This window comes from Musa acuminata, chromosome BXJ3-5 (genome assembly GCF_036884655.1).
Source record: "Musa acuminata AAA Group cultivar baxijiao chromosome BXJ3-5, Cavendish_Baxijiao_AAA, whole genome shotgun sequence".
Classification (NCBI taxonomy): Eukaryota; Viridiplantae; Streptophyta; class Magnoliopsida; order Zingiberales; family Musaceae; genus Musa; species Musa acuminata.
The window spans coordinates 43,113,462-43,139,203 of record NC_088353.1 but is presented as its reverse complement, the minus strand read 5'-3'; the positions used below and the strand labels follow the sequence as shown (position 1 = coordinate 43,139,203).

At 37.4% G+C, this 25,742-nt stretch overlaps 3 protein-coding genes across 6 annotated transcripts; all 3 read right to left on the bottom strand.

The window, feature by feature from the left end:
- Positions 1 to 751: 751 nt before the first annotated feature.
- Positions 752 to 11,228, bottom strand: LOC135638635 (uncharacterized). Of its 3 annotated transcripts, XM_065151837.1 has the most exons (10): positions 11,157 to 11,228; positions 10,966 to 11,017; positions 9,153 to 9,427; positions 8,743 to 8,867; positions 8,196 to 8,660; positions 6,641 to 6,768; positions 6,138 to 6,307; positions 2,822 to 2,899; positions 1,968 to 2,112; positions 752 to 1,445 (listed from the first exon to the last, which is right to left on the bottom strand). In XM_065151837.1, the coding sequence occupies exons 5-10, from the start codon at positions 8,302 to 8,304 to the stop codon at positions 1,023 to 1,025; spliced, it is 1,053 nt and encodes a 350-aa protein (XP_065007909.1). In that variant the 5' UTR covers positions 8,305 to 8,660; positions 8,743 to 8,867; positions 9,153 to 9,427; positions 10,966 to 11,017; positions 11,157 to 11,228; the 3' UTR covers positions 752 to 1,022. The 3 variants fall into 3 exon arrangements, with proteins under 3 accessions (XP_065007909.1, XP_065007908.1, XP_065007910.1); XM_065151836.1 differs by lacking the exons at positions 9,153 to 9,427; positions 10,966 to 11,017; positions 11,157 to 11,228 and having other exon boundaries at positions 8,743 to 8,899; XM_065151838.1 differs by lacking the exons at positions 2,822 to 2,899; positions 9,153 to 9,427; positions 10,966 to 11,017; positions 11,157 to 11,228 and having other exon boundaries at positions 8,743 to 8,902.
- LOC103986327 (mediator of RNA polymerase II transcription subunit 21) lies at positions 9,686 to 12,655 on the bottom strand. The gene is made up of 5 exons (XM_009404305.3): positions 12,495 to 12,655; positions 11,588 to 11,814; positions 11,157 to 11,228; positions 10,966 to 11,017; positions 9,686 to 9,908 (listed from the first exon to the last, which is right to left on the bottom strand). The coding sequence occupies exons 2-5, from the start codon at positions 11,798 to 11,800 to the stop codon at positions 9,832 to 9,834; spliced, it is 414 nt and encodes a 137-aa protein (XP_009402580.1). The 5' UTR covers positions 11,801 to 11,814; positions 12,495 to 12,655; the 3' UTR covers positions 9,686 to 9,831.
- A 382-nt stretch (positions 12,656 to 13,037) lies between these two features.
- On the bottom strand, positions 13,038 to 25,530 carry LOC135638527 (eukaryotic translation initiation factor 3 subunit A-like). Of its 2 annotated transcripts, XM_065151668.1 has the most exons (15): positions 25,370 to 25,492; positions 24,938 to 25,014; positions 24,644 to 24,743; positions 23,544 to 24,025; positions 22,957 to 23,172; positions 22,483 to 22,851; positions 22,362 to 22,391; positions 18,564 to 18,791; positions 18,282 to 18,443; positions 17,416 to 17,634; positions 17,121 to 17,327; positions 16,436 to 16,642; positions 16,275 to 16,355; positions 14,088 to 14,289; positions 13,038 to 13,837 (listed from the first exon to the last, which is right to left on the bottom strand). In XM_065151668.1, the coding sequence occupies exons 3-15, from the start codon at positions 24,687 to 24,689 to the stop codon at positions 13,404 to 13,406; spliced, it is 2,883 nt and encodes a 960-aa protein (XP_065007740.1). In that variant the 5' UTR covers positions 24,690 to 24,743; positions 24,938 to 25,014; positions 25,370 to 25,492; the 3' UTR covers positions 13,038 to 13,403. The 2 variants fall into 2 exon arrangements, with proteins under 2 accessions (XP_065007740.1, XP_065007739.1); XM_065151667.1 differs by lacking the exon at positions 24,938 to 25,014 and having other exon boundaries at positions 25,370 to 25,530.
- Positions 25,531 to 25,742: the final 212 nt, after the last annotated feature.

The window sequence follows — 25,742 nt, the reverse complement described above, 5'->3', positions numbered from 1 at the left end:
GACAGCCTCTCTTTAGCCTCTTGTCTACGTAGACAACAAGGAGGTAGAGGAATATATAACTACTTGCCCTAAACCCTTGCCCACGTGAGCAAACGAGTGGAGAGTGACCACTATCCTCTCCTTCCATCTCGGACACCACATAGTAGTTGATCAAATAAGAACAATTATAGTTCGAGATTCAATACTACTACTACTACAATAATAATAATAAAATTATAATTTTTAACTATTTACGATCAAGTATATATTTTTTTACGATTACTAACATCTATAAAAATAAATATATATTTAATTATCAATTAAGATCCATATTCATAAGATTTATAGTTTTAGGCTAAGTTGCATGATACAACAAAACCTTCCATCTTTTTCATATAGGATTCAGATTCACGTTAACGGTATTATTCAAGGTTGACTCAGAAAAAACACTATGGAACATTTTCATTATTTTAGCAATGTTTCCAAGTTCTATTTTGTATGAAATAAGAAATAATATAATCAACAAAGTAAAAGTTCATGTTCACACATCAAGTATCGTGAAGCAAACTCACCCTAGCTAAATTGACCCATAGCTCGAGTGATATCGAGTATTCCAAAGGGCAACACTTTATAACACTCAAAGAAGATGTAATCATACACATCATAACCCAAAGAAGATGAACATTTCATGGAGATCTCACCAAGCATAAATAATTCACAATCAGTAGATGCAATATGATTCAGTGTAGCAAAAGCCGCTGGAAAGACGACAGGTAGCAAGATTTTACATTTCATTCGAATCTTGACGAAAAAGAACACCCACACAGAACACACAAAATTTTCAACTAATTTACCAAACACTCTTACATGAGCAGATGACGAGTAAATTTATTTCTTGTGCCCCTTTTGTGAAGAACTCACAAGTCAGCCTGTAAATGGTAAATGGATACAAGCTGGGAGGAAAAATTATACATATGAACTCCATCGTTGCTACAAATACATCTACGAAACTAGTATGAACAGGGGGAAATATAGTTTGTTCGTCAGCTTTTGTTGTGCAAGAATTTGCTAGCTTGGGAGGCAAGTATGACGGATTTGGCACTTGAGCTGTTCATTAGGTATTCCCTCTCTGCTCGTCGCCTGTGTTGCCTTGCATTTTTTGCTCTCTTTGGAGCCAGCCTTGCATCCCTCTCTAAGAAAGCAAGCCTGAATCGTTCGGCCATGGATAGTTCAGGGGTATCATCAGAGGCAGTGGGTGCAGGTGCAGGAGGCCTCCTTGTAGCACCAGAAACAGCCCAGGTCTTGGGATCAATGCCATCAATTATGAAATGGTCCAAAGCTTTATTGGCTAATGCTTCTTTGGGAACTTGTAACCCACGGAAGCCACGAGGCAAAGGTTGCGGATTGACAACAATTCGAGGACATTCAACAGCTAACGATTCCTTTGAATCATCATCTATTTTTGGCTGGAGAAGATGCATAGAAAAGAATATTACATGTTGCAAAAAAAAAAAAAACTATACAAGTTTTGACTACTGAAATTTCACTAATAATATTAAGTGAATTTCAAATGAATAACAAATTGATTTATTCAAGTATTCTTATAAAATCAAAAAGTCAGGCTTTGAAGCCTTGAACATAGTGCAACTTTCTAGCAGCAAAATTCTGATAAGCAAGAGAGAAGATGACAGAAACTGAAAATACCACGGTTCACTCTGAAACATCATAGAAGTTTAGAACAGAAAAGGAAAAGATCATGCAGCTACTTTGGTCATAAGCAACATTGGTACTGCTATGTTTTGCATAAATTGTAAACTTATCCTGTTTAAAGACAGGAAATATGAAAATATTGAAGGCATGACCATTCTTCACTATGTATCAAACTTGCCAATTATAAAATAGCCAAAAAGCATATTGTGAGGTTCCAAGATAGAAGAAAATAAAAAAGAAATACAATGAGTACTCAATAATGTCAAAAGCATACATACCCATACAAGCCAGCATAGCGATTGGGAACCACTTCCAATGTCCACATTTTCCAACTCTTCCCATGAGTCTTCCTCTACGTGGTTTAATTTGGGCTTCAAGATACTCACACACTGCCGAGCAGTGATTTCACTCCTGGGGCACCCTCTGCAATCAAATGTTACTTTTTCCACAATCTTTTATCAATAATGGATATCTATTCAAATAGAAAATCACTAATATAGCAAGCATGATATAATAAAAAAGGAAAGAGTGACACAACAACAAAGAAGCAAACAATTAAATAAAAAAATCAAGAGGGACACAACAAAGAAGCAAACAATTAAATCAGTACCAAGTCTGCAACTACATAGAAAGAACACCTAAATATTCTGCAACTACATCAGTACCAAGTCTTAAATCATTTAAGCTCTTAGTTGATGGCATACTGTAAAACGAATCAAAAGCACCACATTAACGAAATTGTGCATCATTATATTCTTTGGACCAACCAAAAGAATCTTATACCATGTATATGTAACATGACCAAGATCTGCATGATTTACGGCTGAGATATGTGCTAAGCTATTTGATGCTCACCCTCAAATACAAATGAGGTTCAAGCATAGATCAACATATACTTTCAAAAAAATTGAAGTTTGTTCCGCATGTTCAGAGGCATATAGCCCCTTTGGTTAAGCATGGAATACAGACTTATAATATCTGTTACAAGTCAAAAGAAAGTTGAGAACAAAAAACATGAAACAATGACCATGCAAACAAGTCCAGTTTTATAAAAAATTCAATTGATAATATCAATTAACATTAACCATTCAAAAAGAGAGATATAAATAATAGTTATAATAAAAAATTGTACCCGCATCTCAAAGTTTCCAACGAGTGACAATGATAAATAAGCTCTGAAACACCAGCAATGGTTATCTTGCCACAGTTACTGTAGAAATGACAAGTCATCATGAAAAATGTATAAAGTTGAGAAAAAATATTAAATCAAAGAGCTCAAAGTAGTAACTAAGTCCTAATTATAGTGAAAAGGCTACTAATTTTATTTCTTTTCCAGATAGAACTTTTGGGTCTCTTTAACGATATAGAAGTGAATAGTTTAACAGAATTCAAGAGCTAAAGTAACGCAAGAAGAAAATAAATTACAATACAAGCATCGACTCTTTTCAATCTCTTTTTGACGATAATAAAGCCCAAAATTAACCAAGAGGATTGCCATGCAAATTCTGAAACAAAGTGAACTTTTTTATAAGTACTTAGTACCACGTTGTTATTTGCAACCAATTTTGAAGAAAATTCATGTTGTCGTTCCTATTTCAGCAGCATCTCATTCAATTACAGAATCTTGGTGAACTAAGTTGAACTTAATTGTTTGGGCATAAAAAGCGTAGCTGTTAACTAGCTGGGTTATACACCAAGCACCAGAAATAAATGGTTTAAATTGACCATACACTTAATCATATTGTTACAGAATAAAAAAACATGAACTTAATCATATTGTTACAGAATCAGAAATCATAAACCTAGTCTTGGCATTAAAGGTTTTGAGGACTTCAAAACCCAAAGGCAATGATCGACTACAATGGAAGTAATTTTACAATCACATGGCCATAAACTCATACAATGACAGCAAATTGAGAAAAGATAACTTGAAGACCATGGATCCTGTTTCACTCCACATATGCTCATATGTGTGCATGTACCATGTGGGCAAGGGAACAATATCGACCCCTCCATAAATCTCTACAGTGCTAGGTTGTAGCACACCACATTGGCAACTCGGCTGAACAAAAATTGAATGGCCAAAATAGATTCAGTCAACTGAATAACTTGGTTTTTCAACTATTTCAGTACCATATAGATATATAATGCCACTACTTCTTGTTTGACCCCAACCTTAATTGAGACTATTCACCATCGTCAGATAATCCATTTCATTCCCCAATCCAACACAAAGATAATCCGCCAGAAACTAGGTAAAAGTTTTAAGCTTTTACATTTCCTCTATATGGAAGAGCAATATGAAACTGAAGGTTGTTTTCATCCATTTTCCAACCAACTTGTTGTATGGCATTGAAAATCAATCCTAGAGATAGAAAAGTGATCTCCATTTCTTTGGGTTTCTTAATGGTGGGAATGTGGTCGGCATGCCTATTCTAGCTGAAATCATGGTTAATACTGATGAACAGTACAATCCTCATTCAGTTTTTTTGTACATAAATATTAAAGAATAAACATAAAATAAGTAGATGATTCAATCAAAGAAATTTTCACCTAAGAGATTCCAAATTATTTTAGTCAAAAAGATATTGAAATTGTAGGTACTATACCAGTACCAAAATCTCATCAGATAGGTGTATACCAACCAGAATGGTATGCATGTCTTAGTGCACCAATAAATAAATGCTAAAAACAGTTTAATACATCAGTACATGTTAGCATCGTTGGTACACTGGTTCGTGGGTATAGTTTTGGACTGATACAGTTGATATACCTTAGCATACTGTCACGAACGGTCGTTGCGCACCCGCAACAACTCCGTTCAACGAGCCATTCGTCGCTCTCATCTACATGTACAGTTACTTGGCAGCCTGTTTTTGTAACATCCCATTAGTCCCACATCGAAAGTGGGCAATGTGTATGATTAGCTTATAAGGGCCTGATGAGTGTACTACGTAAACTCCCGCTTAAACATTTTGGTCCGTGGTTGAAAGACCAAAATGGAGTTATTGGCCAGTTAGCTCATCAGACTCAGGTTATGACATTTGGTATCAGAGCCGACCTAGCATTTGGGCAGGGTGAGAGGGCTCGAGTAGGAAAGGGCTACTCGTGGATGGAGTCAGAGAACTCATCACGGTGTGGAGCCACCACTGAGTTAATCCTCACATGCACTATGCTAGGGTTCGATCTGGGATATGTTGGACCTTGACGAGGACGTCAAGCTAATTGAGTTGAGGATAATGTAACATCCCATTAGTCCCACATCGGAAGTGGGCAATGTGTATGATTAGCTTATAAGGGCCTGATGAGTGTGCTACGTAAACTCCCGCTTAAGCATTTTGGTCCGTGGTTGAAGGACCAAAATGAAGTTATTGGCCAGTTAGCTCATCAGACTCAGGTCGTGACAGTTTTGCCTTGGTTTTAAGTCATTTTGCTTGTAAAAATGTAAGTTCGAACAAGCTGCAGCGTTACAAAGCGACCGCTCACCGAACCGAGCAAAACAACCCCAAAACAGCTCTGTTTTCGTGTGTCGCGGGCTGATTTCTGGAATCTGCCTCCGCTCACCAAAACGTCAACCATCTCAGCCCCTTTGAACCCCCCGGGTGGCACAGGGCTGGATGGGGCTTCGGTATAGTACCGGGCGTTGAACACTCATTCGCAAGTTCGCACGTTGCCTTGACGGGAACTTGTTGTCGCGCCCGGGACTCGGTGAGCAGCTGTTTGTGGGCTTGTAGCTGTTCGTTCAACCTTCTAAAGCCCTTGTTTTCCCCCTCTCCCTCTTTTCTCTTGTGCACACAAGGTGCTCGCTGAATTGCTTGTAAAGCTTTCCCTCTTTTCGCGAGACGTCAGGACTTGTCCGTCGCTCGTTCTTTCGAACTAATCAACTTTCTCTTTTACAGGTCCTTCAGGACCTACGAGAGGTTACAAGTGGGCTGATCTTTGCGGAGCAATATCGCAAGGGCGAAGCGCGACTTAGGCAACGCAAGCTAAGTTCGCTTCTTGGCCGCAAGGGTGCCTCACGCCTTAGGCAATTCCAGCTAAGGCCGTGACAATACGGAAACCATAGTTTAGGTTGTCATAGTTAAACAACATATATATAATATTTTATTATATAATGATTTTTTATTTTGACCATCTTATTTTTTTATGACGGCTTCTGCTTGGAATGAAATTTAAAAATTTTCTTCATATTCCCCACTTGAGAGTTATGAAACTTAGACTAATTGTTACAATGTCATTCATCAAGAAACTGTTCTTTTACTCAAGGACTTCAGTATAAAGTTTGTTTGTGAACAAAATATATGATTCTAAATTGAGATATGCCAAATGACTAAATGATGCTAAAGAGTGTAAATTAGCAATTCATACGAAAAATATATCTACTAAATATAGTAAAACAACAAGCATATGGTATAAAAAGAGCACAACCATCGGTTTCAGCTCCAAACCTAATATCAATGGCCCGTAAGTCGATGCAAATCTCTGCCACTTTTCTAAGGCCAAAGTCAGTCACATCTGATCCAGATAAATCTAGAATTTTCCATGAAACTTCAGCCAGGGAAATGAGAACATCATCGTTCAGTAACTGCCGCCTCCTCGCAATTGCCACTAGCACCAACTACAAAACTATTGCAAACTCAGATTTTGCCATATTAACCGAACAAGTCCATCAAAAAGCTCCAGTCATGTAGCATAGCTGGAATTGAGGATTTGGTTAACTTAGGGAGGCCTGAGGCTCATGCAAAATATATTGTACGATGATACTGTTTCTTCAAATTGTGCTAACAAATTTGAAAAGTCTCTTTAGTTTCATATATCATCATTAATACCATATAAGTTTCATATGGCCTAACCAAAGCTAATGTGACAATAGTTATTTACCATCATAGTCATTAAAAAGGGAAAGTAAAGACATTAAACATTGAGAATGAAACCAAAATCTTATTCCAACCTTAATATCAGGTGGAAATCCTGCTGCTATCTCTGAAATATCTGCAATGATGTCCTCTAGATATCGCCCGAGAATTCCAAGGCACAAGTTCACTAGGCTTGGAGGCTTAGTTTTCTTCAACGGAAAAGCTGAATATAGAAACAAAGAAAGAAGAAAAAAATTCAATATAATGAACATAAACATGATAATGATCGATAAAACAACATGTACCAATATTCATTAATCACAAATCTTAAGGGATGATGCCAACTAAACCTTATGAAACAAATTTATCATAGAATGGGGTTGACGAACACTCCACAACTACATAGCCCCAATAAACATGCATAAAGTTACAAAGATCACCACACCACAATGCTCGAAGTTTCAAAACACAACAATACAAATGTTACAACCTAAGTTCCCTGATCAAGGCAATTTAATCCTAGACTTTAATAAGTCACTAATTCTAAGACTAAAGACCTCAACAAAAGCTATATCATAATCAATTGTCTAATCAACAACAAAACAAAGTGAAATAGCCAAGGTAATAAGTTTTGACTCCAAAAAATGACTTAAATGAGTTAACATAGAAATTCTTAATCAGATTGATCTGTTGAGTTCGACCATTATCAATGAGCCGCCATACCTTGGAGTTTAATGCAGTCCAAGTGGAAGATCAAGTTGCTGAAGGACTATAAGGAGGTAAGGCAAGTCTTCGTCGAACTTAACACTAGGCATAGCAATTCCAAGAATCAACACTAGGTCAACTTTTGATTCCAGGGTAATCCAGCCTTTTGTATCATTTATATATAATTAATTAGTCTAGTAATGCGTTAAATTACATCAGAAGAATGGCCAGCTTGACCATTTTGATCATGTCTCGTCATAGGAATAAGCTGAAGAAGCAGTATAGGAAATGTTAAATTGGTAAACATCATAAAAAAAATGAATCTGTTGCATATATCTGAATATGATATTCCTCTGTTATGTTACACGATGATGTGGATTGGCCCTTTAATTATATTTAGTACCTTCCAAATATCTATAAAATCTATGCTATAAGATACCTTTTTCCAATTACAGCCTGATGCAATAACATGTAACACAAAAAAAAAATCTAAATTTTCTAAACGATAACATTCCGTCATGTCATCCCACTTAGCTTAGATTAGCATCAGATGAAACCAAGTACTAAGTGCTAAAAAACAAACAATCAAGATGTGTAAAATCAAGATTAGTATGACTGTTACTTCTAAGTCAAACTTGCGTCAAAACCCTAATTTCCTCTTCTAAAAATCTAAAAGAGGCTACCCATTAAATCAGCCATCAAATATCACACACCTGAACAGGTTAACATACAAGCTCCACCGAAAAAAATTGAATAAGAATAAGAAACATGTATTCAATTACAACAGAGCCTTATATCAATTGATTTCCATTAGAACGACTGCTTAAAAAACATAAAAAGGCATCAATATTGAACAATCCGATACACCCAAAATCCACGGAGATAGAAAGAAACCAATTAAATAAAAAAAAAAGGATCGAATAAACAGAGAAACTCGCGACTCACCGAAAGAATCGAACGGCGAAACCACAGGGGTGGATTTAGGGCGCGGCTTGAGATGCAGATCCTCGAGGGAGGAGGTGATCTCGTTGGCCGCCGACTTCCCCTTTTCCATCGGCGGAGAATGAGGAAGAGATCGCGAGAGGAGAGGCGAACAGAAAATATATACGCCTCTTTGGAATTAGACCGAGTTATCCGGTTCAAGTTGACTCAAATCGATCTGCAAAAAAATGGCCGAACCGGATCCAATCTCGCAACTGGCTCGAGATACTTGCACAGGAATTAAAGCATGCGTGTACCATGTTAAATAGGGTAATAATAAAACCGAGCCGCTACACCAAGCCCGTTACATTAACCCGGACCGGGCGGCCCAACGCCCACTCCTCCTCTGTTCACAATCCCCCGTTAAGGCCCCCTCTCCTCCACCTCCTCGAGCCCCTCTGCTGCTCCGGCGACCTCCTTCCACGCCTACTGCAACCCGAAAGGCAGACGCAGTTAGTACAGAACAAATCCAAGTAAATGGAAGCTGCCTCTCACGTTCCCCAATGCTTACCGAGCTAATTACTTTGTGCAGGTCAATGAATCCTGCCGTCGCGGCCTCAACCTCTTTCTTGGAGAGTCGCTATTTGAACTCACAGATGCTGTATGTCCAGTCTACATCGGACGATGGACCAATTCCTGACACGGATGAAAGGTTCGCTGAATGGTTCCGCCACAGTGTATAATAACTGGTAAAAGCATCAAGTTAATGGCACGTCTGCGTGAATGTTGTCGACTCTGACTCGTTCTTATCCTAAAACTTGCTGCTCTTCCCGTCCATATATATATCATGACATGCAACTCATTATGACCACTACTCATTGCAGTCTTTCTTCGAGGAGAGAAGGACGACGAAGAAGAGAATGGGGAATTGCAGCAGTAACCGGGTCCGGACATGGGTCGATGACGAGGACTGGGACTCACCGGAGGAGAAGACCGATCGGCGCGGGGAAGGGAAGGCGACGAGGACCTTGGAGAATCTGAAGGGGGAGAGAGGGGGGCTCTCTTCCACGGTGGTGAAGATCAAGATCACCAGGAAGCAGCTGCAGAGATTGCTGACGCACGCCGACGCACGAGGGTTGTCAGCCCACCACGTCCTCGGCGACATCATGAGCGCAGGCGTCGTCGTGTACCGTGCACAACGCCGGCGGCGGTGGAGGCCGAACCTGCAGCGCATACCGGAGGCGTCGGAGGACTTGCTGTGAATACGAGTCGTTGTAGGATGATTAGTGTGCATGTGAATAGAAATAGCATATAAAATCCTATGAAGGGGAAATGAGAATGGATGAAACAATACTGCTGATTTGGGTTTATATACATCACGCAAGACCATAATATACACATTATGCAATGCAAATGGATAAAAAACATAACAAATTGAGCAAATCATAAAGTCTTTCCAACAAAAAAATATTTGGCCCTCTGAATTTTAACGTAGCACATACACATATACTCAGTAGAAGTGCAAATGTGATGACTGATGGATTATGGCAATGGCAAGTGCAACACATCTGAAAGCATCTTTAAAAATGACAACCAAAATTACATGATAAACAGAAGTTACAGCTCGGAAGTAGTTCCAAAAAGTTACAAACCATAGATATTAGTCGGGTTTTTTTAAGTTCAAACAGTTATCTGCTGCTAGATTAAATAGCTCCTGAGCCTGCTTCAATTCTTGTTCTGCAGCAGCAAAAGGTAATTCAAGAAGCATTAGGCACACCACTGAATAACATTAAATCCCTTAGCAAAATGTAGTTTCTGTTAATATTAGCCACTTAGCTATGTCGGTCACAATTAATCTTTCTAGTAGATGACGTTTGTAATGTTAAAACAACTCATGGAAAGCAAATTGTACAGAATTATTTGAGTCTTGTTACCAATAGAAAAGCCCTCCAAAAATAACAAATAGCCAGATAGAACACAGGGAACAAAAAAAAAACCCTCAAAATCTATGTGACCAAGATATTGTAATTTTATATATGTCCCTATTAAAGTCATATAAACATTATTTATCACATGAAAAGAATTCAAGCGGGCTCCAAAAATAGAGCAACCAAGGAAGGGAATCAAGAGGCCTATTGAGTCTTCTTCAATTTAAGAACAGCTTTCGTACAAACAAATATCATAAGATAACCTTTTTAACTACCTTTGAGAGCTCGTTGATAAATGGCCTTTTAAAAACATTTTTTCTTTATTCTTTTACATCTTTTCATATAAACTGTTTGTCTTGTATTAACTTGTCAACTATATACCAGAGCCTATTATTCAAATTTTACTATAGAATGTTACTAAATTATTATAATACAATATTAACAAAATTATTAAATTAGATCTCATGTAAAGAACAATAGCAAATATCCAGAACATCTTTTTTATCCTATACAAAAATATATTGGGTCAATTAAAAATGCTATTTTTTGAATTTTATCAACAATTTTCTTGTGTACGTGGGGATCCAGTATTTTCTGAGTAATCTAAATCTAAAGGAACTGAAATTCCATTTTCAATTAAAGTAAAGAAAAAAATAAAGGTCTTATTTTATTTCATCTGCATATAATAATGACTAGAGAAACTTTGTGATCTTCAACAATTTTCAATGTGAGAAATATCTTAAAGAATATGTGTGCAGATCAAATGAAGTGTCTTTAAGTGAAGATATATACCTGAAAGTAGACATGCAATAATGGGAAAACATGCAAGAAACCTAAATGTTTAGAATGGCGGACACAGAACACACCTGCAGCTTCCAGTTGTTTTTGGAGCTCCAAACCTACAACTTCATTCTCTGCCTGAAAATTATATGACAAGTGTAAGATTATCCATCCCGACCTCTTTTAAGCTCACTGACATTAGCAACTCAGAGATGTGTCATAATTGTCTTTTGCATAATAGATAGAAGAGAGAACTAGTCAAAATAATTCAGTTGACCTGGAGTTCTGCAATTCGTTTCAGCTGAGCTTCTTCTCCTGACAATGGTAATGCAGCAACAAGTGTATCAAACTGTCAAATAAGCAGATATGCCTGTCAGACAAACACACTTCTTACCAATAATGCAAATATTTTGAAGTAACACAATGCCAAGCTACAAAGAGCATTATGCTTTCCTAGACCAGGCACTCGAATCATTAAACTGTCATTTAACAAAGATTAGATAAGAGCATGAACAGAAACGTATATAAATCTAGATTAGTTGCATAAGCAAATTCTAATTGCACAGGATGAGAAACCAAGAAGCAGAAGAAGAAGGGGGGTTCCTGCCTAAATGTCTCTCTGTGCATCCACTAGCTAAAACATGTTTGGAATACTTGATATTACAAAGACATTCACCACAACACAATAAAAAGATCAGACACATTTACCTTCTTTGCAGCTTGAACAAGAGCCGTGCTCATCATCTTAGGCTGCTCAACGATGTCGAGGGTCTCCTCTGCTGATGAGGGATTAGTGGCTGGCTCAGGATAGTTAGGAGACAATCGGACAGGTGGGGCATCTCTCTGCAAGGTTCCAAAGGTATTCAAGGCAAGCAAAGCCATAGTATTAACTTGTTCTTGCAGCTGAGAGATAATATCCATTGCACGCACTCGAACTACACAAACAAAACATTTCTCGATTAACAAAATCGCCAGAACAACAGAGAAGCAAAAAAAAAAAGGTTAATTTATGGCCACTAACAAGGTTCTTAAAAAAAAAAGGTGCCTTAATATTTCATTGTTGGTATTTGATATGACGATGATAATATGGGAAAAAAAGATGTTACTTATCTAAATGCCTCTGATAAAAATAAGAAGCAAGAACCATACAGTTCTTTAACGAAACCCCAATCTCCTCGTACTGAATCTAATACCCAATGTCTCCATTTCAAAACTCAATCTTGCTCCGTTCATAAGTCAATCTAATATTGGTAGAAGAAAATAAAAAACAAATGCATCTCACTCAATCAAACGGTCGATCATTTATCCAGCGTTGATTCTGCAAAAAGATCAACAGTCCCAACATCATCTTGTAAACGACTAAAATAGCATTGGGCAACATCCTAAGAATAGACACACAGACAGAGAGAGAGAGAGAGAGAGAGAGAGAGAGAGAGAGAGAGAGAGAGAGAGAGAGAGAGAGAGAGAGAGAGAGAGAGAGCATTAGGAGACCCCATGCTGGACCTAAGTCTCCACCCGGCAGCTACCCGGCTGGCAGAAAACCCCCACGATCGGCTTCACATCTACTAACCGAGAGGAAGGGACATCAATTTCGAGAGAGAGAGAGAGATTTTACCGGCGACGGAGGAAGGCGCGACCGAGAGCCGAATCCCGCGAAGAAGAGCGAAAGCAAGCAACACGCGATGACGCCTCTAGGAAAGAAGAGAAGAGGAACCCTACACTCAGAACCCGTGGATGGATGCCCGAGGGAACCAAATGAACCGGCCCGGATTGCACGAATCACGAGGACCCCTATCCCTCGCATCGCACGGGGAAGACCGCGCTGCTCGATACGTGCACCTAATCTAATTAGCACATAATACCTCATTGCGAAACATTTAATTAGCTATCTTTGATCGATCCATCCTAACTATCTTTGATCGACTTCAACGAAACTCCTTTTTTTATTTTTAATACAGTAAAATTATTTTTTAAATCTTATATAAAAATCTTAATATCTTACTTTCATAAATTTAAAAATCTCAATATAACTTTTAAAATATAAAGATCAAAATACTAAAAATAATTAAATAACGTTGTAAAAATTATGAACTCTTACTCACACAGGACATACTAACTCTCAATCTTTGCAATATTAGTTAAAATTGCAGCAAACTAATGGACAATAATACTTTAGTTCATCAAATAAGTCACTGTATACATGATTACAAAGTTCACCACAACCGGGAATAAATTAGTGTTATGAGGGAATAGGAACTACAACATCAATGACAATAACCAATTCATGGAAATGAAAGGCAAAAAGAGGTCTTAATGACTGGCACCACACAGATTCGATATGGTAGACTTGAAAGCGCCAAGATCTCACCTAAACCATGATTATTCGAGTACAGCAACTAAAGACCCTCAAAACTCACAATACTACTTGATCACAATATGCAAAACCTCTGCCTCGGACAAGCGAAGACTACTCCATCCATCCACCGTTGAAAAGCCAACAGTATCTATCTGTGCATCAGCTGCATTAACCGCGTGGCCTCGATGAGGACCAGGAAGAAGAGGAGGTGGAGGATGTTCTTGAGCCACCAAATGATGGTCGACGTTCATCATTTCGCCATCTATCACCGGATTGGGGAGCGAGATCATCCTGTCTTCCCCATCGATCAGGCTCAGGGGAAGCTGTCATTTGTCCCTCGTTCCTCTCGCGGCGGAATCTAGGCACATACTTACCGGAAGTCGGTGCTGCAGCTGCTGCGGCAACAGGAACAGGGTCAGCAGCGTGAGGACCTGAAGCAGGGTCGATTGACCGTGACAGTGTTTCAGTGGGTCTTCTAAGGAGTGCTTCTCTTCGCAGTCTTTCCTTCTCTTCCGCCTCCCTCTCCCGCTGCCTCTGCCTTTCTGCAATTGCATCCAGCTTGGCCTTCCGTTCTGCCTCTTCTTTTTTACGCTTTTCCTCCTCTGCAAAATCATGGACATGTAAATCTGATTAGCCCGAATGTTTCTAAGCTTTCTATCAATATATCAGGTTATTCCTTCTGAAGTAGAAGATTATTTAGACGCTTGATACTAACACAATAATCCACTTTGTCATCAACAAGCTAACCTGTTTATTAGTCCATCAGAATTCTTAAAAACTTCCACAGAATCATGGCATGGAGATAAAAACAGTGCTTATATCTCATGATATGATTTGGTGCACAATATTTACCTTCACGCTTCCTGGCTTCCTCCTCTTCTCGCAGCCTGGTCAACCGCTCTTCCTCAGACTTCAGATAAAAGAGCATCTTCCTTTTAGTCTCCCTTTCATGTTTCCTCAATGCTATGAGCTGATTAATTTTATCCTCTTTTTCTTTCTTCAGTCGATCATATTCTGTTTCACGGCGGTTAACTATTCTTTGTTGAAATATGACCTGGGGACGAAGAGAAAAACCATTAATATCAGAAAATCACATCATGACTAACACTAGTTCAATAACAGTTGCAGGACGATGTTTGAGTAGATGAACATCATTGACATCATTGAAAACAGTCAACTTAATGTGGTTAGTTATGAAACACAACACATAACTGGAGAAGCATCCATGTACATAGGAAGATGGATTTCTAGCATTGGCAAATATGGTCAAGGGGCTTGCCTAAAAACATAATGACAAGATAAAAGATAGACAGATCAAGTTTGCAAGTTGCATCACATATAGTAAAATGACTTGTTCAGGGGATAAACATCCATGAAATGCTAAAATGAAATTAATCAAATTCTGAATGATGAATGATACTATTTACCCTCCCTCAAACCAATCATATACTTTATTGAGATAGGTAACCAAGGCCAAGGGACTCCCCCTCGAATGAAGCAGGTTCATTAACAATTCTTTCTCCTTCCTTTTGCCACTCCTTTATCCATACTAAATCCGAAACGGGATTCCTGATCCAATCTCTAGTACTAAACAAAGATTACGATTTGGAATGAACCAAAATACTTGTTTGTTCGCACTAATAGGTTTCATGTTACGTCAATGAGATTTCATTCTTTCAAACTAAAATCAAGTTAAAAGAGCTATGCCTCCTTTCCTTTTGATCATCCATTAGCCTTCCTTCCTATTGGTCTTGTTGCCTGTGGCACACGAACCAATTAGGAGCCTAGGTGTTCATAAAACATTGATTATTTTTATCCTACTGAGAGACTTGACATCCATGCGACACTGTAGCTGCATCTCGACAATCAAAGAACACTTAATCCTCAACTCATTGATTTTTCTTATCCATATATCTCAGCATTTCATATATCTGATGCTAATCCCATTTGTTTAATTTCTATAATTTGTCCCATTGATCCAATTCAGAATTTATCCTTATTCTACTTGTCGGGTGAGTCATCGAAACAACAAACACCATGAAATTTTGTCTTGTTTCTTACATATCTAATGTCTTCATCCATTACAAAAACAAAATAGTGAGGACACAAGGACACCGTTAATCAAATTCAAATTGAATATTGGATAATGGTCACAATATGACTGAACAAATTGAGCCAAATCCTAGGTAAGTCTAAATCTAGATCTTTCTGGGTTTTTAATCAAATTTTCATAATACTTAGTTTTCCTTGGTTATTTTATGGTGTTTTATATTGTGTAGGATGTACAGTATGATATAGCAAAGGCTACCTGCTCTTAACATTTCTGTTTAGATAGTTCTAGAGGGTTTTAAAACAAGATTTTTTTTCCACATGTCCTTTTAGTTATTTGGGTTTAAGAAAGTTGAGACACTAAAAGGAATCTAATTTACAAGTCATGTAGTGTTTTCAGATGATTATGAAGTCATGAATTTTGCTATTCCAGCTAGCTATGGTTGCTTCATCTTTTCTACTTGATCTCTTCTGAAAAACCCTACCAAACTCCTGCACCCTGACAATACCCAGAAAAATCAGCCTACAAGACTGAAACACATAGAAACTATGCACATTTTTCACAATTTATATATTTTTTAAAAAAGTAACACTAATCACCTTTTCCTTCCTTGTGCCTTTCATGATCATTTAAAATTGTTTCTAGACTACAGCCTTGAAGCTAAGGTATTGAAGCCCTATAACTGCCAAAAATGGAACTCCATAAATCCCACCGAAACCAAGTTTTAAGATTAAATGGACCTAACAGGGTGATCAAAACATAATCTATTAATTTATGTATGAATCAAAAGCATGATGACTTAATCAGTACTATATCCATGTTTTGACATATGAGGCAGCCATACTTATACAAAAAGTTGCATAACCGTCACTGCTCAGAGATGTCAATACAGCTGCTTCCATAAGCTAAAACTTCAAATAAATGGATGGTAAAGATTTTCAAATCTACTATAACTTCAAGGGGTAAAGGTTAAGCAGAGAAATTTGAACCTTGTTGTCCAACATTCTGGCAAGTCTTTTCTTCTCTTGGAGATCACCAGCATGGTGCTGCCTGCTCAACTCTATCGCTTTCTGTTAGGAGCAACGAGTTTGTCTATGTTCCCAAAGAAAAGAAATTTTAAAAAACCAAAAAAAAAAAAAACAAAGTATACCAGTTGCTCGCGTTCATGAAAAATTCTCTCCTCCACCAAGTGCTGCTGGAAGGCTTGCTCAATCAGTTGTGCTTCTTCCTCCCTCTTTGCTCGTTCCATGTAGTCCATCGTTTTGGCAAGTTTCTGCAGTTTCTTCTCCAATTCTTGCCTTTCCTTCAATTGCTCACTTAAGGCCAATTCAATCAATGTCTGCTTTGTGACCTTCTCCTGAAGAATTGCAAACATCTTTAAAATGACTGAAATAATGATTGACTCAAGACTTTCCAGACAATAAAACATAACAAAGAAGTTTCACTCAGCAGATAAAGATGGAGAAAGAAAAATAAGCAGAGGAAAGCAAGCTGCAGTATGGGGAATTCTAATAGGAATATGATTAAATGAGGACTTGGACTAGCTTCTTCAAAAAGTTAAGGCAACTAGTCAGCTTCACAAAAACCAACAGAATGGTATGTGTCTTAGTCATCTCCTGATAGAAAAACCAACAGCTACATTCTGTAGTAACTGAACCTCTGCCCGCTTTTCCAACAAGTAAACAATTGAATGTATCAAACTAACTACTATTGGCTATCAGAGTACCAATTAATTTAATTAAACAGGACGACTTGCAATAACAACCTCTCAAATATCAAGCTACTACATTCTTTAAAGGATCCATCAAGAATATAAAAACGGAATATTGGCTTACCCCATCAAGCAAAGGTTTCTTTCCCTTCTTTTTGGCACCTTTTTGTGTTTCGAAAAGTAATGCTTGAGCTTCCTGAAGTTCTCTCTCTTCTATTTCACGGCGAATCCGCTGCTCCTGCCTTCGAGTATATTCTTCAGCAAGTCGCTTTTGTTCAGCCTCCTCGGTTACTTTTTGGAGTTTTAATCGTTTAGATTCTTCTTCTCGTTCCTTGAAACAGTTCAGAACAATGTATTAATCATTTAAAACTCAAGTAAAAAAAAATATTCCTGGCAAAAGAGAAAAAAATCAGAAGCACCATTTCCAGCATCTGACGTTCATGTTCTTCTTTGCGTTTCTCGATGATGGATTTCCTAGCAAGAAGCCTCTTATGTTCCTTATCAACTGTTTCTGCTAGACCATGTTTCTCACCCAGTTTGGATTGTTTTTTGACAGCAGGATAAATCAGATTCCTTGCTTTATTCAGAGAATCGGCAAGAACGGTCAGATGATCAGTGAGCACATCTGATTCAATGTTCTGTGAACAAAATAATTGACATATTCATGTATGTAGCCATCAGAACATTTGTAAAATTTCAACATTTATGGAAGTGTAAATGTTCAATTTGTTCATTATTCTAAAAGCAAACTTAAGAAGCAGCTAATGCTTTCTCATGCAATTAGCTATCGCTAGGTTTACTAAGACGCAAATGGAAAACTTTTAACATCAATGGGTAATTATACAAAATGCAAATTTACACATATACATTAATCTGGAGTAAGAACAAGGATGAATTTTAAAATTTAAAAAAATATGTATGTATGCAGATATATGCTAAACATAGAATAATGACTCATGCATGCTTTCCCAGTGTGGCTCATATTCTATGACAAATTGATAAGTCATACCAAACCCTAATATAGCAGTCTAAGAAAAAGGACACATGCACAATGAAGAAAATGACACAAGACTTGCACATGGTGCAAACTAGAGATAGAGGGTACCAAGAAAGCACATTCTCTTGCATGTGAGGGGGGGAAAAGAATTATGTTCACATACACATGACAATATCAATATGAAGGATTAGCATCTATATAATCAAAGATTATATAACACCTAAGCAAGTGCATGAATGTACATAAGCAAGGGGAAACATGCAAATGATAAAGACAAAGATAACATACCACATTACCAAATAAAACAGCACCCTTCAGGTGATCAACTTTCATAGAAAGGAAATTATATTTGACTGCATCAACTGATAACTTCTCAACAAGTGAGAAGTCAAAAAATGGTATCATCTTTGACAAAGTCCCGATTGTTACGGATTGATACACACGAGAAACCTGACAAAGTAACAGGCCGAAAAATCAACAGATGTGTAAGATAAAAACAAGAACAGATAAGAAACATATGGCTACTGATAGAATTGTTGGGGCATTGATAAAAAAATACTAATTAAACACCTGTTGAAGCACTCTCAAAGTGGTAAGCTTTTCAAGAGCAGGAACGTATTTCGATAGTTGCACTTCTGGAACTGATGAGGCTGACGATGGCTTACCACCCAGTTTTGCAATCTTAGCAAGCAGAGGCTGAACTCTCGAAGCAAGGTCTAAAGGAAAGAATTCATGTTCTAGGATATTGTAGATGTCCTTTACTTCTTGTGAGACACATGTCATTACACCCTTGTTGCTCTGTACCATATAGATTACATTAAATTAACAACTACATCTAATTGTCATCCACATATAGTATGTATTACAAAAAACTAATCAAGTGTCACAAATAGATAGCAGCAGAGGCACCATTATTTGAGCATAGAGCAATTCAGCATTTAAACTTCTTAACCATGAATACAGAAGACAACTAGGATTACAAACATGAAAACAAAAATTAGCCACAAAATTTGGAATTTCCAGACAAAACTATAACAATGTGAACTGGTTTATCTACTCTAGCAGATAGCAAAACAAACATATGCAGGATAGCACATTTATCATGACAGAATGTAGATGAGGAAGAACAGGAACAGGATTACCAAGGATTGACATAACAGCACCATGGTGCTTGCTGTTCATGCACTTTAATCATATAGCTACTTGACAGATAAAACATGGCTCCACTATGTAAGTTCTCAACATCCACTTTAATTAGATCAATTACTAATATGATTGCTGATGAAGATATAATTAATCATCTCATAAATTGGCAGCATTTGAAGTATAAATGAAAGAACAATGCATCGAGACAGTACTTCACATGAAAGGGACAGACTCCCACTCATATGTACATTCAGCAGCTGAGCATCCAGGACACTAATTGCTAGGTTGGGACTTCGATTCCCTAGGGAAAGCACCTAGTGTATATGATTTGCACCTCATGGCACTGGACAAAAAGAATGTCAAAGATTACATGCACACCTCATTTGTTTTCCATTAAGATCCTGATCATAATTGACATTCTTTTGAATGTTAAGATATTTTGTGACTGGATGATTGGTGATGCATTTTAAGATCAGAATCAGCCAATGGGATCAAATCATAAAAAAAATTAAGTTAAAAGAACTTAATATTCAATTATATTTTAAAATTCATAAAAACGAAAAATAATATTTTAAAAATACAAAATAATACATACATGATATATGATACAATTACATAAATGTACACAACTCTACAAATAATTATATATATGCTGCAATTTGTTATGCTTATAAGTTAAAAGCTACAATGTTACAAGTTTAGTGTATAGTATAACTCAGTGTTTGTCATACCGAATCGTATCGCCCGGTACGGGCGGTACATACCAGTCCGACAGGCCAGCGGTACGCAGACCGCCTGGTACCGGTACGCACTGTAGCAGTGCTACAGTGCTCGGTACACCGTACCGTACCAGTACCGAGCCCAGATCGAAATACCGGTACGGTACGGTATTGCGAACCTTGGTATAACTGTATACAAGTTAAATACTTATAAACTTCTTACACCTGTCCTAACACATTGTGCATTTAAGGCAGTGGAGAGCGCACAACTGGATAATAACCAGGTGGCTAGTGTCAGCGAATGGGAGATGACTGCAGCTTGCAAACAAGACGTAGACAGTGGAGCACCACATATGATCACCTCTCCCACTCCACTCCTCCCCTTCCACAGTTTTTCCTCTGACCGTCCCTCATTTTCTTTCTATTCTCCCTTTCTTCTTCTTTCTCCCAACTTTATTCTCTCAATATAAATCAGTTTTGGATCTAGAACCAACCGATTTCCTGATGAATTCCATCTGATTCTGACTGATTTTTGATAAATCTCAGCAATTATTAGAGAAATGAAGACTTCCTTAAAACGGAAAGGACTGACCCCAAACCAAATCGGCCAATCTAGATTGGAAACGACCAATTGTGAGAACTAAGTAAAATCTAAAGTTGACTAATAGATGCATGATGCATTGGATGTATTCACAATCCAGTAAGAGAAACATACTTCAGCATAGAGCAATAAACAATATTACAGTCCATATTATCTCATAAAATCTTCACCTAGCAGTCCACTTGAAAGTGAAACACGATAATTGAAAAATAAATTTTCTTTTGTTTGTGGTCATATAAAAAGATACATGTTCATGACTCAAATAATTCAAGTATTGCAGGGGAAGTTTAAAAACATAATAAGTTGCCAAGTAGCAGCATCTCAGGTAATTCAATGCCACCTATAAAAACTGCCCAAAAAGAGAAGAAAATAATGTCAAACAAGAAAAGGGAGGAAACAAATCTCAGGCTCGAGAAAATATATCAAGAGTTGATTGAAGATTCCATCTGTACAAGAAGCTTTATCATGATTGAAGATTCCACAAAAAGGAAGCTTATCAATCAAATGTATTGTCAAGAATGAAGACTATTTGCCAAAACAAATATAAAAATATATCTTCCACAAGGAAAGAAGAAATTATTTATACATTTTAAATTATAAATTTCTTGATTGTATTCTTTCCCTACTTCTTGTAATTTCCTTTCTTACTTCTTGTACATAGGGAATCTCCCAAAAAAAGAGAAGAGTCTGCAACTTGGATCATCAGAAAATGATTGAATAAATAGAATTCTTTCCCCCACAATATGTATGAGTGATGTGAGACCACATTCTTAATCCCAATGGTATGATTCCACTATTCACATGTGATATTACAGAGGTGTGAGGCCTTTAATTCTCAGAGTTAATCCTTGAGTTGGAATAAGTTGGGTGATACTGTTTTTTTACTCTTTTATCCCACTAAAATTTTCTGTTTTATTCCACAACAAACAACTCCTAGAAAGAAAATATATTATCTTTGACCATCTATGCTTTCTCCTATTTCATGTTGGTAACAAAGCACTCGTCCTATATTAGATTTGATATCGAAGCACTTACCCTACATTATATGTTAATTGATGAAATTTACTCATCTTGTGAATATTTCATATTGTTTTGGTCTAGCAAATTCTGTCACTTTTCATATCGTAATAAGCACCAACCATGCTCGCTTGCAAATTGGCCTAACATTGTAGTTAAACTGTAAGAACTGCCATCCTAAAAGGCTCTTTAATTATAGATAAGATGCCCATAAAAATGCACATAAAAGGATAAATAGATTTTAGCACACCTAAATGAAACCTAGTCCTTTTTCCATATGTTTACATATTTAAAAGCGTTATATACAACAACAACAACAAAGCTGCAAATCCCAACTATTTAGGATCAACTACATGGATCTTTTGCCAACACTAAAATATATAAAAAATCACATATTTAATTAAGCTTAGAGTATTTAAATCTTTATTTATAGTTTCTATTAAAGTCTTTTTAGGTTTTCTTGTACATTTCCTCGTACCACTACCGTTAATCATTTCACCTCGTCTAACAACTACATCTGTAGGATATTGTATAAGCCCATTAAAGGTGCTATATGCGATAAACAATTCACTAAATAAGCCTATTCAGCAAAATCTCTAGAAATTAAAATCATCTTCTAAGATTTCTAGCCTGATCACCAGGAGGAATCTTTTATCAGACAACCATCCTATGTATTAACTTCTGACCATGTACCATACAACAATTTGTCCCAGAGCTCAACACAAAGGTGGATACTGATGAGTAAATAAATGTGCAGTGGACAACAGATGGAATATATTAAAACTAACTTTAACATCTTTAACAAAGATTAAAGATAATTACAGAAATAAAAAACCATAGCATTTAGAAGATGAAAAGATGATTAAGTTGTAGTGCATGTCATACCAATTCTGAGAGCAGTGATGATCGTGAAAGCTGCAAAATGTAAGTCGTCAGCACAAACAATTTGGACATAAGTACAACAATTACAAGAGCATTACTAAAAGAAATCAACACGATAATATACCATTTCTCTGCTCTCCCCTTTAGGATCAAGAGTAAAGTTGATAAGGCTAGCCATTCGTAAATTGCGCTCTTTTTCATTTTCAAGTTCCAGATGTGATGCACCATGCTTTTGGTCATACGGAGTGACTGAAAGCGCAGCTAATAAAACAGATGATGCAATTAACTGCAAATCCTTTTGTGATAAATTCTTATTGTAGCTTTTCTGCAATGTGAAAAGCTTAAACCATGCATATGCATGGTAAAGATGACTATGCGAAACCCAAAATACGTCTGTTAACTTTGCATAGTATACAACCATGAGTGGTGTCTTTGGGCTCTTCTTTACCAAATTCATTAAACCATGGATATCTTCCACTGAGCGAAATGCTTCCTGTATGAGAAAATCATACAATAACATAACAAAGAGCAGAAAAACCAAGAACAAGTACAGGAAAGTGTAGAAGGCAAGTTCACAAAAAAAAGCAAACAAACAAACCTGCCATAGTTCCAGATCAGTTGCTATCTTCAGCTGCTCAATTCTCGTGTCCAAGTAAAGCTGTAAACTCTCAGGAGCTGTAAGATCAGGCCTATCTCTTTGGTCTTTGTACTTGTTTAAATTAGCAAGATGATTTCGTATAATCTCACAGAGTCTTCGAAATTCAGTGGTCCTCTTATATTGTTTGCAAAATTGGAAGGCCCGATGTGCTGTCATCTAAATATCCAAAGAAAAAATTAAACTCAACACTCCTGTGAAAACAATACTCATGCAATGCATATAATAAATAATGTTGCTGCTAGTAGCAGGACTTACTAACTACAACTTAACAACAAAGCAGTGATATATATACAAGTAGTTTGGAGGCTAAATAAGCAGTATTGAGATTCGCTAGCTATAACTTAACAGAAAAGCAGTGATAATTATAACAAATAGTTGCACAGTTTTGTCAAGTGAGGCAGAAAAAGGAAACTGATAACCTCAGCGATGACATATACACAGTGTCTCTGGTTTCCCTTTAAGAGAATCCATGTGTGACAACAAAAGCTCCCTGTATCATGTGTTAATGGAAATTCTAGATGACTTACTGCGTATAGTGATTCCAACTTGGAGTTGTTTCGTAGAATCTCAAGCACTGTCCTGTAGGTCTCCCACAGGAATTTGAACCATGGAGTCACAAGCTCTCTGTCGGATCTGTCCTTTCCCTTCTCCCCACTAACATAGCTTAGCATTAAGTCCTCAGGTCTCTTATCGACCTCTAGATCCTCCACGTCCAGTGCATCTTCCAAGGCTTGTGCTTGTGTCCTAGCTTGTTCAGCCTTCTCTGTGGAAAGCTGCATGAAATATTTTATCACCTCTTCTAAAGAGCTTACATTTACTTGTTGGCATGTAATGCGGTACTGGATAAGTCCATCCTTTGCAAATCTGCCTTTCCTCATGTCCACACAGAGTTCTACATACTTAAACATGATTCTTTCCAGGGTCTTCTGCCATGCCTTGTACCTTTTTGAGGTGATGAGATCATGTAGTGCTTGTAAGGCAGCTTGCTTTTGTCCAACATTAACCAATTCTGAAGCACAAGATACAAGAAAAGCATGAACCCTGTTAGCAAATCATTGCATGACAGCTTGAGTGGACTGTCCAAAGCCATTTATGAAAAACAACAGGGAGTTTGATTATGGACATGTTCTAATGCAAGAAATTAAGCACCAAACATGTGTTCTTCCAAGAAATGAAAGTTCATTTTCACATTCACAGCAAGGGAACTAGCAAAGAAGTGGTAGTATGCTAGGTTAATCCATTATATCTTATAAGGTGCACTATCAAATACTCTTCTTCAGTTTGTTTACTCCATTCAAATCAACAAGCATACAAAAGAATTGAGGAACAAAAAAGGTACCGATAATAAGTTAAGGATAATGAAAAAGTATGGATAACACGTAGGATTTCATTTGACTGAAAAAGAAAATCTTAATTTACTAGTTCCTTTCCAAGCTTGTGAAAGATATACATCTCACAAACTTTTGTGCCACGGCAAACATGAGATTGCAGCATATTGATTTGCTTGTATTCGTTAATTTCTAAAAGCAATATAAATCAACATTACTAGCATACCACACAAGGTTTTCGAACATAGTATATTATGCATAAAAGCAAAAGTTTTAAGTTTTATTAAAACAATTATTACCCTCAGCACGCTTCAAGGCGTTCTCCGGCTTAACAAAGGTCGCCATTGTCACCAGAAGAATTTATTTGAAGCCTGCTTCCTTCTAAGAAGCAGGCTAACGCTGCATGGCAAATAGAAAAAGAGACTGCTGTCAAATCAAATCCAAAACAGAAAAATGCTACGAAAAAGAACACCAAGCTTATTTGAAAACATCAGATAAACACCAAGGAATTACATTACAACACTATTCTCATAGGACAGACAGAATTTTCAGAAGATTTGGTTAAAGCATGATATCAGTTACAAGAGACTAACCATATAAACAACGTCCATAAACAACAAAAGCCCACGGAAACGACCAAAGATGCCCTCATCAAATCTCCACAGCAGATCTATGACAATTATCACCAAGAGCTTGATTTCTTGAATAAAACATCATCAGAGAAAAGCAAAACCGGTTGAAATTATGCAACACAAATTTGCATAATGCTCAAGTAAATATACTATAATGCCATAAAACGGAGACCTCATCCAACAAGCAACAGAACAGCCAAAACAAGGAGGAAAGTTGAAGGTGACATTTTCCAGATAGGAAAGACCTATAATCCAATATAAATAGGTAGCCTGGGAATCTTCCCGGAAACCTAAGAACAGATGCAAAGCTGAGACCAACGAATCATGCCCCAAAAACACTAAATTCTTGAGACAAAACCAGCGTGAATTAGGAAAAGGCTTTCCTCAACCGACCTGGGCCCCAAGAATCCGATGGCTTAGAGCTCAGAGAGCGAAGGGTGATCGCGAGAAGGCTGGGCGATGTGAGGCGGCCGCTCTCGCCGGAACACTGCTCTTGGGGAGGGGGAGGGAGATGAACCAGACGAGGACAGCTAGGTTATAATTTCCTCGTTCAATACCTAATAAACCCTCCACGACAGCATATATTTACGAAATTACCTAATTCTAACCCGAGTCGGATTCGTTATAGTTTTATGAGGTCCATCGGACATGTGTTTGTTTGTCTTAAGAACTACTCGTCAGCTGTCGGTCATAACGATCGGCCCAAACGCACACCTGTGGAACTACGTGGCTACATTAGTCTCCCCACATCATCTCTAAAGGTGAC

Coding starts and splice junctions, on each gene's coding strand:
- LOC135638635 (XM_065151837.1), bottom strand. CDS start 8,304: ATGGAAAAGGGGAAGTCGGCGGCCAACGAGATCACCTCCTCCCTCGAG. Junction 6,308..6,640: donor GATTTCCACCTGATATTAAG/GTTGGAATAAGA, acceptor ATAGTTTTGTAG/TTGGTGCTAGTGGCAATTGC. Junction 1,446..1,967: donor CGCTATGCTGGCTTGTATGG/GTATGTATGCTT, acceptor CATCTTCTCCAG/CCAAAAATAGATGATGATTC.
- LOC103986327 (XM_009404305.3), bottom strand. CDS start 11,800: ATGGATATTATCTCTCAGCTGCAAGAACAAGTTAATACTATGGCTTTG. Junction 11,229..11,587: donor TTGTTCAAGCTGCAAAGAAG/GTAAATGTGTCT, acceptor CTTATTTGACAG/TTTGATACACTTGTTGCTGC. Junction 9,909..10,965: donor AAAACAACTGGAAGCTGCAG/GTGTGTTCTGTG, acceptor TTGCTGCTGCAG/AACAAGAATTGAAGCAGGCT.
- LOC135638527 (XM_065151667.1), bottom strand. CDS start 24,689: ATGGCGACCTTTGTTAAGCCGGAGAACGCCTTGAAGCGTGCTGAGG. Junction 22,852..22,956: donor CTGATCTGGAACTATGGCAG/GTTTGTTTGTTT, acceptor TTTCTCATACAG/GAAGCATTTCGCTCAGTGGA. Junction 22,392..22,482: donor AAGGGGAGAGCAGAGAAATG/GTATATTATCGT, acceptor TACATTTTGCAG/CTTTCACGATCATCACTGCT.